General features: G+C 43.1%; 1 protein-coding gene across 1 annotated transcript in view; it reads left to right on the plus strand.

Moving 5' to 3' along the window:
• Positions 1–15,508, plus strand: part of PDZRN3 (PDZ domain containing ring finger 3) — a 238,032-nt gene that overhangs the window by 7,250 nt on the left and 215,274 nt on the right. The window contains exons 2-3 of the mRNA XM_077858050.1: positions 8,333–8,419; positions 14,034–14,141. Coding sequence (XP_077714176.1) covers positions 8,333–8,419; positions 14,034–14,141 — 195 coding nt within the window. The remainder of the gene's footprint in view (positions 1–8,332; positions 8,420–14,033; positions 14,142–15,508) is intronic.

Raw genomic sequence — 15,508 nt, forward strand, 5'->3', positions numbered from 1 at the left:
CACTCCTGGATACAAAGGCCAATTTGAACAGCTTTAACCCATGGGATCAATCACACCCACTGGGGTTTTTGAAAACACAATGCAAGTCTTACTATTCTTTGTTCAGTAAAGCTTTCTTGCTGCAGATTAGTTTCCGTCCCCCCCTGAACTAATGGTGTTCTAATAAGCCTGTTCCAATAAAAAAGGGAAGTGGTATAACATAATGATTAGTCTTGTAAAGAAAATAACTAACAGATGGACACAGGCATCCATCTTTCTCACGCATTCCGTATATATTTTCACAGGGAACCTGAGGGATAGAGATACCTTGCAGCCTGTGTGTGAATGAGCTCGCAGCAGCTTCTTCCCCCCAGGAATGGGGAGGGCTGAACTCTCTCATGGGCAGTGGGTATGCAGAAATGGGCCCTGGGTGGAGAGGTCACCCTTAGAATTTCTCTAGAAGCTGTTTTTAGGTGTCCCTTGTCTCTGCTGAACATGGATCAGAAGATGATACGGTCTTTTTAGGTTGTGGCTCAGGGTTGGATGTGGGCCTTATATAAACAGGCGGGATTCAGAGTACCCTGAATTGAGCTGGTGGTCAGTCTGTGGTTAGGATTCAGACTCTGGAGTCCGTGATAATAGGGTTCATGTGTTCCCTCTATCTCATTGTTGAGGGCCTCTTGGAGGTCTTTTGCAACCTCCTGTAAGCTTTAATTTAATTGTCTTATCTCTAAAACAGGATAATAATATGTGAGCTGATAGAGTTGGCTTTAGGATTAAACCAGATGATGTTATGTCAAGTGCGCAGTGAGACTTAAGGAGCATTTATTGAACATCTGTTAAGTGCCTGGCACCTGTAGGTTTTTAGATCTTTTCTAAATGAAGTGCTGAAGAAACATTAGAAATTTGAAGTGATGTAATGCAGACGCGGAAAGGGGCTTTTGCTCAGAGGGTCACAGTTTCATTGGGAGCCTTGCACTGCTCTGAGTGACCAGTTCTCTGGGTTACTATCTCACGAGTTTCTGGTGGGTGAAAGAGGAATATGCAGGTCAGTTGCACTGTGTCAGGGTAGCAGCCCTGGGCTGCCTTGGGAAGGAGGAGGATTAGGCTCGTGAATAATGTGAGGGCTCAGGGGTTGTTAGGTGTATTTCTGTCTCACCAGAACTAACTAAGCTTGGGAGAGGTGAGTGGGGCAGAGCACCTGCCTTTCTGCAAGCAAGAACTTAGACTGTTACCGCTGGGTAGCCTTGCCCTGCGTTCTGATTTGCAGAGGAAAATGCTTCAGGTTGAGTGATGGAAGGTTTACATCTCAAAGACTAAATGAAACTACCTTATAGTCCATCAAGTGGAAATGTGAAAATGCTGTAGCCCTATAAATCAGGTTTGTTCTTGCCTGTTTCTTGGTGTGAAGTATTGCTTGTGGATGGTCACCAGGAAAGAGATGAGTTGACAAAAATTAGAGGTACAAACTTGAAATCAAACTCATGGGAATAGAGAAGTAAGTGTGTGGGGATTTCTCAGGTTATTTAAACATAGCTGCAGACTGGAAAATATGTATATTTGGCCAAGGGAATACTTCTCTTACACTGTTTTCCAAAAATAACTTGTTTGGCTTATAGATGAGTTTATATATACTATTCTGGAGCTATAATGACTCCAGAAAAGCTATTTCTCTGTCCCTTTCTGTTTCTCCATGTGCTTTGCCTCTTCTTGTCTTAGCTGCACTTATTTTGGTGACCGGTACATACCACTAATACTTCCATTGATTGTCTCAACCATTTTCAGTTCATGTGCATCAACCCCATGACTGCCCTCAGTTTGAGGCTTGAACAGTTTTCCCTGCTGGTGTTCATCTGAGAATATCGAGAACATCACTCCTTTAGAACCGGAGGTTGAATTCTCCGGAGGAGGTTGGCGCAAGGTGCTTCACCATTGGAAACATAGTTTGAATGACAAAGAGGACAAAAACATTTTAGTGTAGGGAGTGAAGACAACTTCATCTCTGGAGTGCAGCAGTTTTGGCAGCCAGCTCAGCATACTGGTCTCCCAGCCCCCACCGCAGCACATTCTTGTGCTTTCTTGTCACTGGTCACCAGACAGAGCTGGTTCCCAGCTGTGCGACTCTCCGAGAGCTTTGCATAGTCTGAGGCTGAGAGGTGTCATGTCACCCCAGATACACAGACTAGCGGTCAGTCAATTACAGTTCTCAGAACCCGCTGGGCAGCTTTCCAGTCCAGCCAGTTCTCGGCTGTGAGTCCCACAACAGCAGTAATTGGGGAACACCCATCATTGGGCAGAAAGGAGCGTTTAGAAAGAATCCACATTGACAGTGGCATGGATGGGCTCTGGGGGCCACCACACAGATTAGGAGATGGCATGCTTCCAAGCTTCCGAGGCCAGATTGTTTGGAGGAGGATGGTAACAGTAAATCTAAGAGGAAAAGGGACCTTGCCTATAGAAGACAGTTCATGTTCTTGGACACTTAAGAACACAGACATAAACACAACAGAAAAAAAAAAAAAAAAAAAAAAAAACCCCAGCCACCATATAAGGTGACTTTGACAAAGTAGATTTGATTTTTGCTTTTTCCCTTGTGTTTTTATTTTCCCCCCAGATTCTTGTCCACTGAGACCTTGAGCTGAAATTTGAGTAGATTGTGTTTTGGGCAATTTAAACCTTGATCCCGTAGTTACTTGTTCAAATATGATACCAAAGCGTATGTTTGGTGCAGTCAGCAATTGTGTTTCTGAGCATTGAGCTTCCATTTCTGCCTGTGACTTACTGGTGTAAATACTGTAGACTATTGATGCCATTATTTAGGGCATGGTGCCCATATCTCCTCCAAGGCTAATATATCTCTGTTCTTTCTTAAAGACCTCAGCACCTCCCAAGGAGGGCCTACAGTGTACTAGGGGCCCAGCTAGTGAGCTGGGTTTTGGGGTGGAGGCTGGGAGCTTCCATCCCCTCCCCTCCCCCCCCGAAACCGTGCTGTCACTGGACTCTAGAGTACAGCTGGAGTTTGCCTTTTCCATCTGCCACCCAGCTTTTGGTGAGGGGTCTCTGTCTCCTGAAGGGAAGAGACACATGCCTTTGGGGAAGAGCAATAGAATAAGAGCAGCTCTAGGGAAAGCTGCCAAGGAGGTGCCAGCTCACCTTCATTTTTGTTGTTGTTGTTGATTGTCATCTTACTCTTTACCATTTCTTCCCAGCCCATCAAGCCTCACTAATCTGGTAGGACATGGAGCAGTCCGAGTGCCTCAGCAAACCCCAAATACCCCTAGCTCCCCATCTTCCCAGCTGCTTCTAGCTTCGCTGTCCCTCTCCAAGTCCACAGGTTCTTGGACTTACTGCTACTCCTATGCTGTTGTGGGCCAACACCTGTTCCCTCATCCTTTTCATGCCCTTGGCCACCTTCCTCAGACCTGGATATGTCCTCTGTCTGATTTCCCCTCCTCATCCCTATATCCCACCAGGTCAGTATCATTTGCCTGTCCTAGCTCTGCTCCACTGAAGGTCCAGGCTGAGCTGCTTCCCACTGTCTTCTTTACTTGTTTCCTGCTCCCATCTCTGGAATAAAAACTGTCTACTGGCACTTAGCCATCCCTCCTAGAGTGTGGCACTCTTTCTCCAGACTTGGGGAAAAAAAAAAAAGACATGTACATGGAAGGAACCCCCATCAGATGGCCAGATGGTGTAATGGGTATATAATTATCCTATTTTGCTTAACTTCAGGCCCCAGCTCTCCCAAACTTGCCTCAGACAGACTAAGTTAATTTGGGATTAGACATTTTTTATTGCTTGGATTTTGTGGCAGAGTAATTTATGTGGTTAAAGAGTGCCATGGCCTCTTTGCTGAACAGCAGTAGTATCCATCACACACTATGCCCTGTCTGTATCTTGAGCACTTCTGTTGGCCAAGCACTGTGCTGAGGCACTTGTTAGCGATTGTCTATCTCATTCATGCTTTGTAATAACCCTGTAATGTGAGAAGAAACTATTATTATCCCCATTCTGTGGATGAGGAAACTGAACTCAGGTTCTGACTCTGGAGTCCAAGATCTTAACCATTACCTCGTTCCAGTCGGGGGCATAATACTCTTATGATACCCTTCATGGTATAATAGACAATCTTCGTCACTATTATTACATAGTCCAAAGAAACCTTGCTTGAAACTCTAATTACAAAACTAATTAGATGTCTAATCCTTCATGACATTTTAATGTGAAGGCTCAGTCTTGTGAGGCAAAGGGATTTTAGGATATAGTGCCAGAATTTACCCGCAGAGTACAAAGAGTATGGACGTTGGCGTCCTGTGGACATTGGCATCCCATGGACCTTGATGTCCCGTGGACCTTGATTCCTGGCTCTCCCTCCTTGCAGCTGTGTGATCTTAAGCAAATGTCCGAATTTCTTGGAGCCTCAGTTTCTCCAGTGTAGAGCATGGATACAACGCCTGCTTCAAAAAGCTGATGTTTTAATCAGTTGTTTATGTGAAATGGAGCTCTTTCCCTTCTTTGTTTTACTTCAAGGGGCCATTGGGAAAATTTCAAAGCATGGGTTATGATAAGCTACCCAAACAGATCAATATTGGTTAAATTTTCCTGTGGATGAAAGAGCTGCTTGTTAACATTATCTCTATGAAAAGTCAGCAAAGCAGCATTGATGGGAGCCTTTGCCCTTGTGCCATTTATATGTCTCTTTAATTGGTGAAGTATAATTGAACAAGAATGATTTAAATGCCCTTTATCCTGATGCATTTTCAACTCAGGAATAGGTTAAACGATTAAGCAGGAATTAATGTTAACATGTAAATGTGTGGTGCAAGGTCTGGTGTTTAAATTCTCTATTCATGCTTTTTTTCTGAAGAATTAGAAATTAGAGTAGTTAAGGTTGTTTTGAGGAGGGAAGAATGGAAAGGAAAAGCCAGAATCAAGTTCATGGTGTCTGAGAAAAAATTACCTTTGGTAGTTAAATGGAGAAATGAGAGGAATTCCGCCCCGATGGAGCTTTTCTCTTCTGTGCCCAGCCTCGTGTGGTGAATCTTTTTTACTCACTACTATCAATCAGTCCTAAAATAACCAGTGGTACCTAAAGCCTGTTGTAACCCTCCTAAACAGCAGACTATATCAAGATGCTTGTACAACTGAAAACACCTCTTTTTCTCCCTGATGATTGTGACAGGCAAGGAAGTGTAAATGGTCAGCCTGATTATTCCAGAACATTCTTTGCAAATTGCTGTTTGGCTAAGGAGTGGTGTGTCTCAGGCATTGTCTCACTTCTCCCTAGAGAGAGATCTCTGAGGCTGGGTACAGACTTAGGTGTCTGGGCATCTCAGGTTGAGTTTTCGGGAAATAGTTTCGTGAACAGGTGGAGTTTTGTTCTGACATTGGTTTCCTGGGTAAGACTTCCTATCATGAGTTCCTTTATAGAACTTTTTGGAACTCCAGCAACTGAACCATATTGAGAGGGACCTCAGATATTGCTGAGCTACGTGACATTCTTTTCTACATTCCACATGAAAAGAGAATAGTGTAGAAGAATAATTGGGGTCTAGAATCAGAGAGCAAATACCATCTTGAACTCTTACTAGCTAGCTCTTTCACTGGTATCATGAGACTAGTAATAGTGCCAGTCGATGAGATTGGTGGGATTTATTAAAGTGGCTAAATGTTTAATTTCTGGCACATAGTAAGCAGCCAATAAATGTGAGCTGCTATCATTGTTAATGCAGTGTAATAAGATTTCTTTGTTTTTCTTTCACTTTTAGAAAGAATAAGTGGTTATCAAACAAGATTTAAAACTAGTCTTAAAAAATTCGATTGTGTGTTCTCTTCTGTCCATCATTTGAGATTGTAGACTGGAGCCATCTGCCTTGAATTACCATGTAACTGTGCAGTTTCTATTATTAATTACCAAAACCAGAAATGTAGGATGTGTGTGATAACTCACTCAAATTCCAGTGTATTTCTAACTTTTTCACCCCTTCTGCAAGAAATGGGCTTACCAAGATTTTCCTTTCCCAAGGCAGAGAGATATAAACTGTTTCAGTTTGTGAATCATCACATTTACATTTCAGAACTATCAGGTTGATCCTGAGTATCTATTCCGTTACAGCAGTGATAGTTGTTCCTTGTTAACTTGTATAGATCAAATTAATTATATCCGTACCCTTGACAGACAGATGCTCTGGATGGTGATGCTGTGGATTGGAAATATTTTTTGAAAAATCAATAGATGGTTATTATAGAGGCTGTTTTTGGTTAGATACAGTAGCTTGATAGAGACTTGTTTATCTTTTGTATTAAAATACTCTATATATTGCAAGTAGGTGAGCCTGTGGAAATGAATATTTTGTTGCATTATTCTTAGAGGACACTTAGTTCTTTCATCAAATACTGTCTTTTTGGGATCCCTGGGTGGCGCAGCGGTTTAGGGCCTGCCTTTGGCCCAGGGCGCGATCCTGGAGACCCGGGATCGAATCCCACGTCGAGCTCCTGGTGCATGGAGCCTGCTTCTCCCTCTGCCTGTGTCTCTGCCTCTCTCTCTCTCTCTGTGTGTGACTATCATAAATAAATAAAAAAATTAAAAAAAAAATACTGTCTTTTTCTAAATGAAAAATTGTCATTTTTCTTTTCACAGGGTTTGGAAAATTGATGCTTAGGCTTACATAACATTTTGGAAATTTTAAAAAATTCTAACCTTTTTAATTCTGTATGCTAGCTAACTAGTCATTAGAAACAGTTGTGAGCTGAATTCTGAAGGATGAGTAGGAGTTTGCTAGATCAGAGGCCCATATATGGTATGTCCCATTAAGCATGGAGATAATTTTACATATTGAGGCCCGTTAATCATATATACATGTATTATTATTTTTCTTTTGCTTCTGTTGGGCACAGTTCTGCTGCCCAGATATGGAACTAGTTTTTCATTGACAACTGTAGCAATAAATGGAGCTTTAGAAAAGCCATTGGCACTGCCTGTCAGAAAGAGTGATCTCCCTTGCCTGTGTGCCTGGGTCAGATGCTTACATTCCCACCCTTCAAATGTTGTTATTTATTTCCACAGAAAAAATAGGCAAAGGTTTGATCAGGAAGCAGTAAACATCAGAATAAAATCTATTTTGTGATGAGCTGTTAGTGTTGTTGTTGTCTTTTAAAAACTTAGAATGGAGGGGGATCCCTGGGTGGCTCAGCGGTATGGCGCCTGCCATTGGCCCAGGGCGTGATCCTGGAGTCCCGGGATCGAGTCCCACGCCGGGCTCCCTGCATGGAGCCTGCTTCTCCCTCTGCCTGTGTCTCTACCTCTCTCTCTCTCACTCTCTCTCTATGTCTATCATAAATAAATAAATACATCTTAAAAAAAAACTTAGAATGGAGTATTTCATATTTTTAGAAACTGCAGCCTTTAAATACTATGTTTAAACAGAAACCGTGAGCAGAGCATTTGCGAGGGTCTGCAGTCCGTACCTGTGAAGTTTTGTACATCGTTCAAATAACTGGAAACGTCACACAAGTGTCTCAGTGAGCTTAGTGTTTATGTCACAGCTTAGTGACAGTGTCCACATAAGGTTAAGTCTATTTTTATTTGTCTGTTACTTGAGGGTGTTAGTTAAGGTACCGTGGCACCGCTGTCCCTTCTGGGAGTCGAGCATGGCTGGAGTGAGACCTGCCTCAGTGACTTCTGCTGGTTTGATTTGAAGGGGTTCACATTGACCAGCCTCCTTTGAACAGAGTGTTTTCTGTTAAACAGCCCGGCATCTCCTGTGGACGGGACAGTGATCACGTTGTGCAAGGGCCCCCGCTCCCCTTTCAGTGAGATGCACGATCTTTCTGTTTCCCTTCACGTTTGCATCTGACTTTTCATGGGCTGCTTCCCCCTCAAGCCTCCCAAACACAGATGACTCTTGACAGGCCTCACGTGCCTTCAGACTTCCGAGCACATCGCTGCTTGAACCTCTCATGACAAAACATGAATGCTGCTGTTGAGAATGGTTGAGGAACAGACAGAAAGGCTGTCTAGACAGCCGGCGTGCAGCGGGCCGGCCTGGGGAGGATGCGTTTGCACACCAAGGAGTCATCGATGGACAGTGTCCGTTCATTCGGCACGTCTGGACATCGCTGTCCTTCCACGGGCCCCGCACGGTTAGGTGGGAGTCTAGAAGGGCCTGTAACCTCCTCTGCCCAGGACACATCAGCTTGGGCCCTCAAAGTTTCCTTGCTTAAACTGCCCAAGAGACGGAGGGGTTGGAATGATGACCTAAGAGTCCTGGGGCCCACTAAGATTGAAAAAAAAAATTGCTACCGGCTCTTCCCTATTGGTAACTAAAATTTCGAACTTATTTGTTCCCTCCAGGGTGAAGAAACCAAAAGTCTGACTCTTGTGCTACATCGGGACTCTGGCTCCCTGGGATTCAATATTATTGGCGGCCGGCCTTGTGTGGTATGTTAATTACTAAGATGTGTTTTTCCCTTCCCTGCTTCAGTGGGGAGAGGGGTCAAGGTTGGGGGGTGGGTGAGGGGTAGGAAACCTTGCTCACCTCATTCTGCTCTCTGTAATTAGAGTTCGTTGTTTATCTGACATCTTCACCCTCAGGGATCTTAAGTTAGTTGTGGTCTCCTAAAATAGCATTGTCCTCGTAACACAACAGCTTATCTAAACTGTTGGGTTTTGGGGGGCATGTCTGGTGGTGTGGCAGCTGAGCTGAAGAGAGTTGGGAGGGATGTGTGCGGGTGGAATTGAATAACTGAGCTGGAGCGTGGGCTCTGAGACTGGAAGTCTGATCTGGTGCTCCGCCCTGTCAGCTCTTGGTTAGGGATGATTCCCTAATTTGGGGGCCGTTGTGTCCTTTTGCTTTTTCTCCCACTGCAGCTCTTTGTTCACCCCATTCATTGTTAGCTCCTCCTCCAGGAAGAAAGGACCCAGTTCAGACCAATCTGTTTAACAGGGAGGAGAATGTCTGCTGAAAGGGCTCTGGGGATGGGATGTGGCAAAGGGTGTGTTGCAGGATCACACCTCTCATGCAGGCTTATTTGAATGGGCATGGTCTCTTGCTCATGTGTCTTCTACTGATCAGTTTCTCGTTTGTTACCTTAAAAGGGAAATAATAGTCTAAGGAAAGGAAGAGAAAATCAGATTCACTCACTCAACAGATAAGTATGGAATAGGAAGGAGCTGTTTGGTAGGAGCTGGGAGATGCTGTGGAGGCCAAGAAGACTGGCCTGTGGTCACTGAGTTTATGTCCCGATGGGGATATCAGGCAAGAAACAAGTAAATCTAACAGACTGGGGGGACTTGTGCTGTAGGAAAAAAATGGGAGGATGGCAAATGAGGTACCAGGTAGCAAGGCACATCACTGGCCCAGGGTGATCAGGAAAAAGAGGAGGAGATACTAAGCTGAATCCTAAGGTATGAGAAGATGTCAGGCATCCAGACATGGCTAAACTCTGTGGCTGGGTCTGGCTCACTCTTGGGGGGGAGGTGTCCTAGGGCAGGGCCATTTGAGCTGAATTCTGAAGGATGGGTAGGAGTTTGCTAGATCAGAGGCCCATATATGATCTGTTCCATTAAGCACTCTTAACTGTAAAAAATTGAGCTTGTTTAGTTAGCTTTAAATTATACATTTGCTGCTGAACTAATACTGCGTGTCTTATAAAAGTTACATGTAAAAAGGAGCATTTTAAATGATGAAATTAAAATGGGAGTATGAAGACAATTTCTCTTGTGTTCTTTCATCGTTCCGCTGCACTGCATCACATGTATCTGCCTTGGGAGACCACTGAGCTAGAAGAAAGTGAGTAAGCCCAGGGAAGCCCATGCAAAGCGTGGAACAACGCTGGAGTTGGCACTTGGGGGGAGCTGCAAAGAATACAGCATTGCTACAGTCAAGGGGTGGGCAGGAAGTAGTCAGAAAGAGATTGGGAGAAGATGAGGGAGTTAGCATGAGGATTAGAGCTGAGATCCGTTTGCTTTTGGCCAAAGTCATGGCTTCAAAAACATGTATGCCTTATTATAAGAAATGACAGCTTAGTTATTGGCAATACACAGTCATTAAATAATGGACTGATGCATTATCTGCCCTCTAAAACTTACCTACAGAAAAGAACCCTTCAGACAGATTAAACTCTGAGAGGGAAGGGCATGGGGAACACCCCCACTTTGCTGAGCTCCAGGGATGGGTACACACGGTGGTTTGTCTCGTCTGGTTGAAATTCTTAAGAGACTGTAGAATTTATGTCTCATTGGTACCTTTTTTCTTTTCTCGTTTGCCAGTTGACTGAGCAACCAGGCAGCATGTCATGGTGCTGTTCTGCTTGAGTCCTGGCTGCTGGGGGTCCACCCACTCCAGCAAAGGGAAGGGAAGAAGGAGTAGACTGGGACTCCGATGTCAAGGTAGTTGGTCCCAGGAAACAACAGGACTGGCACAGGTCCATGTTCCCCAGCTTACCCTCCAGAACATGTTTTGGAATGTGGTTTGCCATGCTGTTTTGCACAAGTGACAGAGGCTGTCCTTGGTTTGGCTTCGTAATGATCAGTACCCCTCTCCCCATCCACTGTTACCAGTTTTAAGAAATGACTTCAACAAACTAAGATGCTCTTCACTGTTAGATGTTTCAGAAACTTGCACAACCGAAAGAACCCAAACCAGGAAGATCCCCTCTCTGCTTTACCAGAGTGTGTATAGGAAAAAGGAGCCCAATGTTTGAAAAATGCTTGAAATGGAGAGACATTCCTATGTCTTGGCGGTGGTGGAGAGCTTTGTGTTTTCTCTCCCTCCCCGGGAATGAAAGGACACTCCTAGCTTCATAGGAATATGAATATCTTTCTTTTGTTTATCAAAGTACATGTTTTAGGTTATTTTCTTTCTCTTTTAAAAAACTGATTGAAGTACAAGCCAGAGTGAATTTCATAGCGTTCATAAGTGTTCTCAGTTCATGTGGTCTTTTTTGCAAGAACTACATGCATGTCCCCTGGAGGAAAGTTTAATTCCATATGCATGTGGTTGCAATAGTGTTTTTTTTTTTTTTTTAACTTGTCCTGATTAGCAGAGATCGCATAATGAACCCTAAATGTATTCTGAACTGTTGCCTGGAAATCTGGCAGGTCATTGAGAACATGCTAAAAAGCCACGATGAGCAACAATGCACACTCATTGTTAGTACTGGAAGTAGAATGCTGTACACATGACGTGTGTGTTTCCCAAGGAATTCTGGTGTTAGAAGCTTGGTTGGGTTGTGACATAAGCCCAGCCCGGAGTCGCTGACATAAGGCTTTTCATTGCATGATGCACTGCTCTTAGCAAAATCACATCATTCATTCATTAATTCTTACATCCCTAAAGAAACAGCATCCAGTCTGGTGTAGCAAACCTTTCGCTTCAGCCTTTGGCAAGTATACTTCATTGTCAGGTACCCCTGGGATGAAAACAATCCCTTTTATTTTTCCTTTTCTCAAGCCAGGAAAACAAAACAAATCCCAAGCCATGTTAGTTCACCTTGATAAATAGCTCTGACTTAAAATGTATTAGGAGAGGAGCCAAACAAACTAAGAACAGAAAGATGTCTTTTAAGAGACACATCCAGCTATCCAGGATGGAATCGATTTGGCTTTCTTTGATTTTTGTGCTTTCTGTATTTTTTTTTTTTTTTTTGCATTCTGTTTCCATCTCCTACCACTGTCTTAATTTAACCTGAATTGTGCTGTTTGCTTTTGCCTGTGCCTCTGTTTTTTGCTTGAACTTACTTACTCTCCTAAAAATATTACTTGTGCACAATATAGTATTCTGCAAAACAAATCAAAGCCCAAATCCCCTCCCCCATCTCCCTCTTCCTCTCCAGCCAAGAAATGCAAATATCTTTTCATTGGATATATTGACATCACCTCTTATAGAATTCAAGGTTGTCTGTAAATCCTTTGCGATCCATTGAGGCTCTTCAGGTTTGTCCAGTGGGATCCTCCATAGCCTGGAATGTGGAACTTGTGAATTCATTTATATTTTTGAGATTTTTCTCTGTGGGAGGCAGTACTGCACTTGGAGCCTGTAAGGGACTTGAACTGTCCACAGTTTAAACAGACCTATGCTACTTTTTAGCTGTGTGACCTTGGGAAAGTTACTTAACCTCTCTGTCTCAGATTTTTCACCTATGAAATGGATAATAGTATAGTATTTAACATTTGTGGTTATTGTGAGGATCAAATAGGACATAGAGTACTCACTACCTACCTAGTATGTTCTCAGTAAATAGAACCTGTTGCACAGCTGTGTACTTACATTTGAGATCTGCATAGGGAGATACACGAATGGGATTAATGCATTCATAAGGCAGCTGTGAGAGAGAAAGAGGCAGGGAGAAATTCAGACAGTGAAGGGTTAGTGTGTGGTGTGCTGGTGCAGGGTGCCGTGATGCTGAGCAGGACTGCCTTTTGAGGATAGCTGATCTAGTACAGCACCCACAGTCTCTCTGACCCTTTTCTCTTGGGAGAGTGTTGATAAAATCCAGATGGCATTTTAGAAGACCTGTCTTTGTCATTGGGGAATAAATGTTGGGAAGAACACTTACCGCTCATTTTAGGTTGTGATTTTGGTTTCTTTTGAATCCTATTTATAACATTATAGAGTATGTATGTGGGTCTTTGAGAGAAGGGGTGAGGTCAGAGGGAGGGAGAGAGAAGAGGTTCGGAATGTTGATTTTTCTCACCCTTAAGCCATTGCTCTCCCACTTGGAGGGGTAGATTGAACCACATTTAAAATCATCCCTTTCCCCTTTAGAAGGTAGGGTTTTGTTTTATTTTGCTGTTTAAAGAGAAAAATTTTATATCTTCGTAGTTACTTGTTAACAAATGGAATTTGTATGTATTCCTTTTGCAGAAATTATTATGATTAGAATAGATCTTATGGCATTATGATAAAGAATTTACCATGATTCGAAGTTTTTCTGGAAGATCCTGAAATTACTTTTCAAATGCTTTTGTTTGGGAACAATACATACTGTGCCATTTAACTTAAAAATCCGTCTGTTAAAAAAAAAAAAATCTGTCTGTTAATCACTAGAAATTTAATCCACAGACTTGGAGAGAATTCATCCCAGTGCTGTTTGGAAAGAAGTTCATGAACAAGCTGTGAGGGTTTTTTTATGAGCTTATTGAAACTTTTTGATTTAAAATAATGGAAGGAGTTTGAGCAGCAAGCCATCGCCTTTCTCAGAAAGTTTCAGTCCAGACTTTGAAAGATCTAAAGGGATTTGCGATTGGAGATGAGAATTTATTAGGCTTGGGGTGGTGGTGGTGAGCTTTTCTGATGTAAATCTGAGCACACATAAAACACCTATTTTCACAATCAGATTATTGGATATTTAAAAGTTTTAATAGTACCCTAAGCTGGTGAGGATATGGGAAAAGACCCTAATGAGCTATCAGTGCATAATTTGGCAATATCCATCAAATCTACATATCTTTGGACCCGTCAGTTCCATTGCTAGGGATTTTCCCCAGATACATAATGCAAAAGACATTTTGTAGTACAGGTAGGAAGGTCTTAGAAATGTCATTGTCTCCGAGAGCAACAGTTGGAAACAGTGCTAATTATCCTGATATTGGGAAACTGTTCATCCTCCTAAGGGAGTAAGGCAGACAGAGTCCAAGATTTGTAAACTTAAGTAGAAGAGGCAAGGTGCACAGAGTGTGGAGAGCATACCCCCTGCACACATATAGCTTCCATGTGCATGAAAAAGGAACAGATAAATGTTTAGGAAAGTAATACATGAAAAAATGTTTTGGAAAGGATATGTAAACTACAAATAGATGGTATATAGTGGAAAAAAGGGCAATGGGTAGGAGATAGCAGGGACTTACTTTATACCTTTTGTATGATATGAAGTATTTTACCATGTGTATATGTTAATTTTAGGTTAAAACAGAAATTAGGGGTAACAGATGGGCTTTCACCCCATTGCCACTTTGATATGAGCAAGAGTCCATTACTGCCTAAGAGTGTAAGCTTTATTTTCATGACCAAGTTAATGCCTAGCATTCATATGTGTGTTTTTTTAACCCAAAGGACAACCAAGATGGATCGTCCACTGAAGGAATCTTTGTATCCAAAATAGTTGACAGTGGGCCCGCAGCCAAGGACGGAGGCCTGCAAATTCATGACAGGATTATTGAGGTATGTGAACGCTGGCCAGTGTCTTTTAATAGGCTGAATGCCATCCCATCTTAGTCTGGTTCAGTGCAAGATGTTTGGTCGGGGAGGGAAGCCTAAGCTGGTGGATGGTTGGACAGGAGAACTCTCCCGTTGTGTGGGACTATATAGAGCGCTGATTGCCTTGGTGTTAAGTTTTTGTTTATATTAAATATAGAGAAGCCAGATTATGAGTGGCATGTTCACAATTTGGCTGTCTTCCTGCGGCCTTGCATCGGTTTAGTATGCTTCAGTTATAGCTTTGTGTGAAAGCCATCGGAGAGTTGTATGTTAGTTAGAACCAGATGAGCAACCCCTGTTGTGCAAATTGTGTCGATGTTCACGTTGGTTACCAGGGTAAAATTGTGTCGGCCCGGAGGCTTGCTCATGTCCCTCCTGGCTTGCAGCATGCAGTTATTGCCGTGAGAGTGGTGGTCTCTCTTCTGGGTTTGTCTGATGTCAGGTGTACAAGGGGATTGTTCAAGGATGTGCAGGCCAAGCTCAAGAGTCAGGATAGTTACTCACACCATCCCCGACTTCATTTTCAGTTGTTCGTGGAGCATTTTAAGCCTTTACAGAGTGGGTTTATGGATTTGCTCTGGCGGGGATGGACTGGGCTAGATCTCTCACCCCACCGTCCAGTGCACTGGAATAGGGTCACATGGTGTCTTAGGATGCTCCAGGTTGCTGAAAGGGAACCTTTTGTTGCCTCCTTGTATGGACTTTTGGTGCAAATTTGGGCACAAATGACTATTTCTTGCTGGTGTTTTTTGACCGTTTTGATTGCTCTTTTAACGGGTAAATACATGGACTAAGTTTTTGGGTCTCATATGAGGAAGAAATTAGTTAGGAGAGTCCAAGATAATATGTTGAATCCCACCAGGAGGTCACCATGGGCCATGGCCATAACACAGCACATTAAATGGGAAACCGGAAAAACAGCCCTGATGCCGCCAGTGCTTGTTCTGAACACGTTGCCGGAGCGTCTGTATTTCTTGAGCGTTTTCATGGTCTGTTTCAAAACCTTGGACTGAGTGGGAACTCTGACTATGAGATAAGCCATGAGCGAAGCTCACATAACCCGCTGGAGTTTGGCTGCATGTGTCTCCTGGAGCAGGGAGCCTGGGGAAGACAGAGATCAGAGTCTCGCCTTTCCATTCTTTTTTGGATGAATTCCTCAATGTGAGAGAAGCAGCACACTGCAGGATCACTTCTGTCCTCAGGAAAACATACAGTTAAACCTCACAAGGAAAACAAATGGAACATGTTAGGGTATAAGAGTCACTTTTCTGAGGGAGCAGGTACATTGTGGTAACTTACATATTAAAAGGATACTTGATTTTGTTTTAAGG

This window comes from Canis aureus, chromosome 19 (genome assembly GCF_053574225.1).
Source record: "Canis aureus isolate CA01 chromosome 19, VMU_Caureus_v.1.0, whole genome shotgun sequence".
Taxonomy (NCBI): domain Eukaryota; kingdom Metazoa; phylum Chordata; class Mammalia; order Carnivora; family Canidae; genus Canis; species Canis aureus.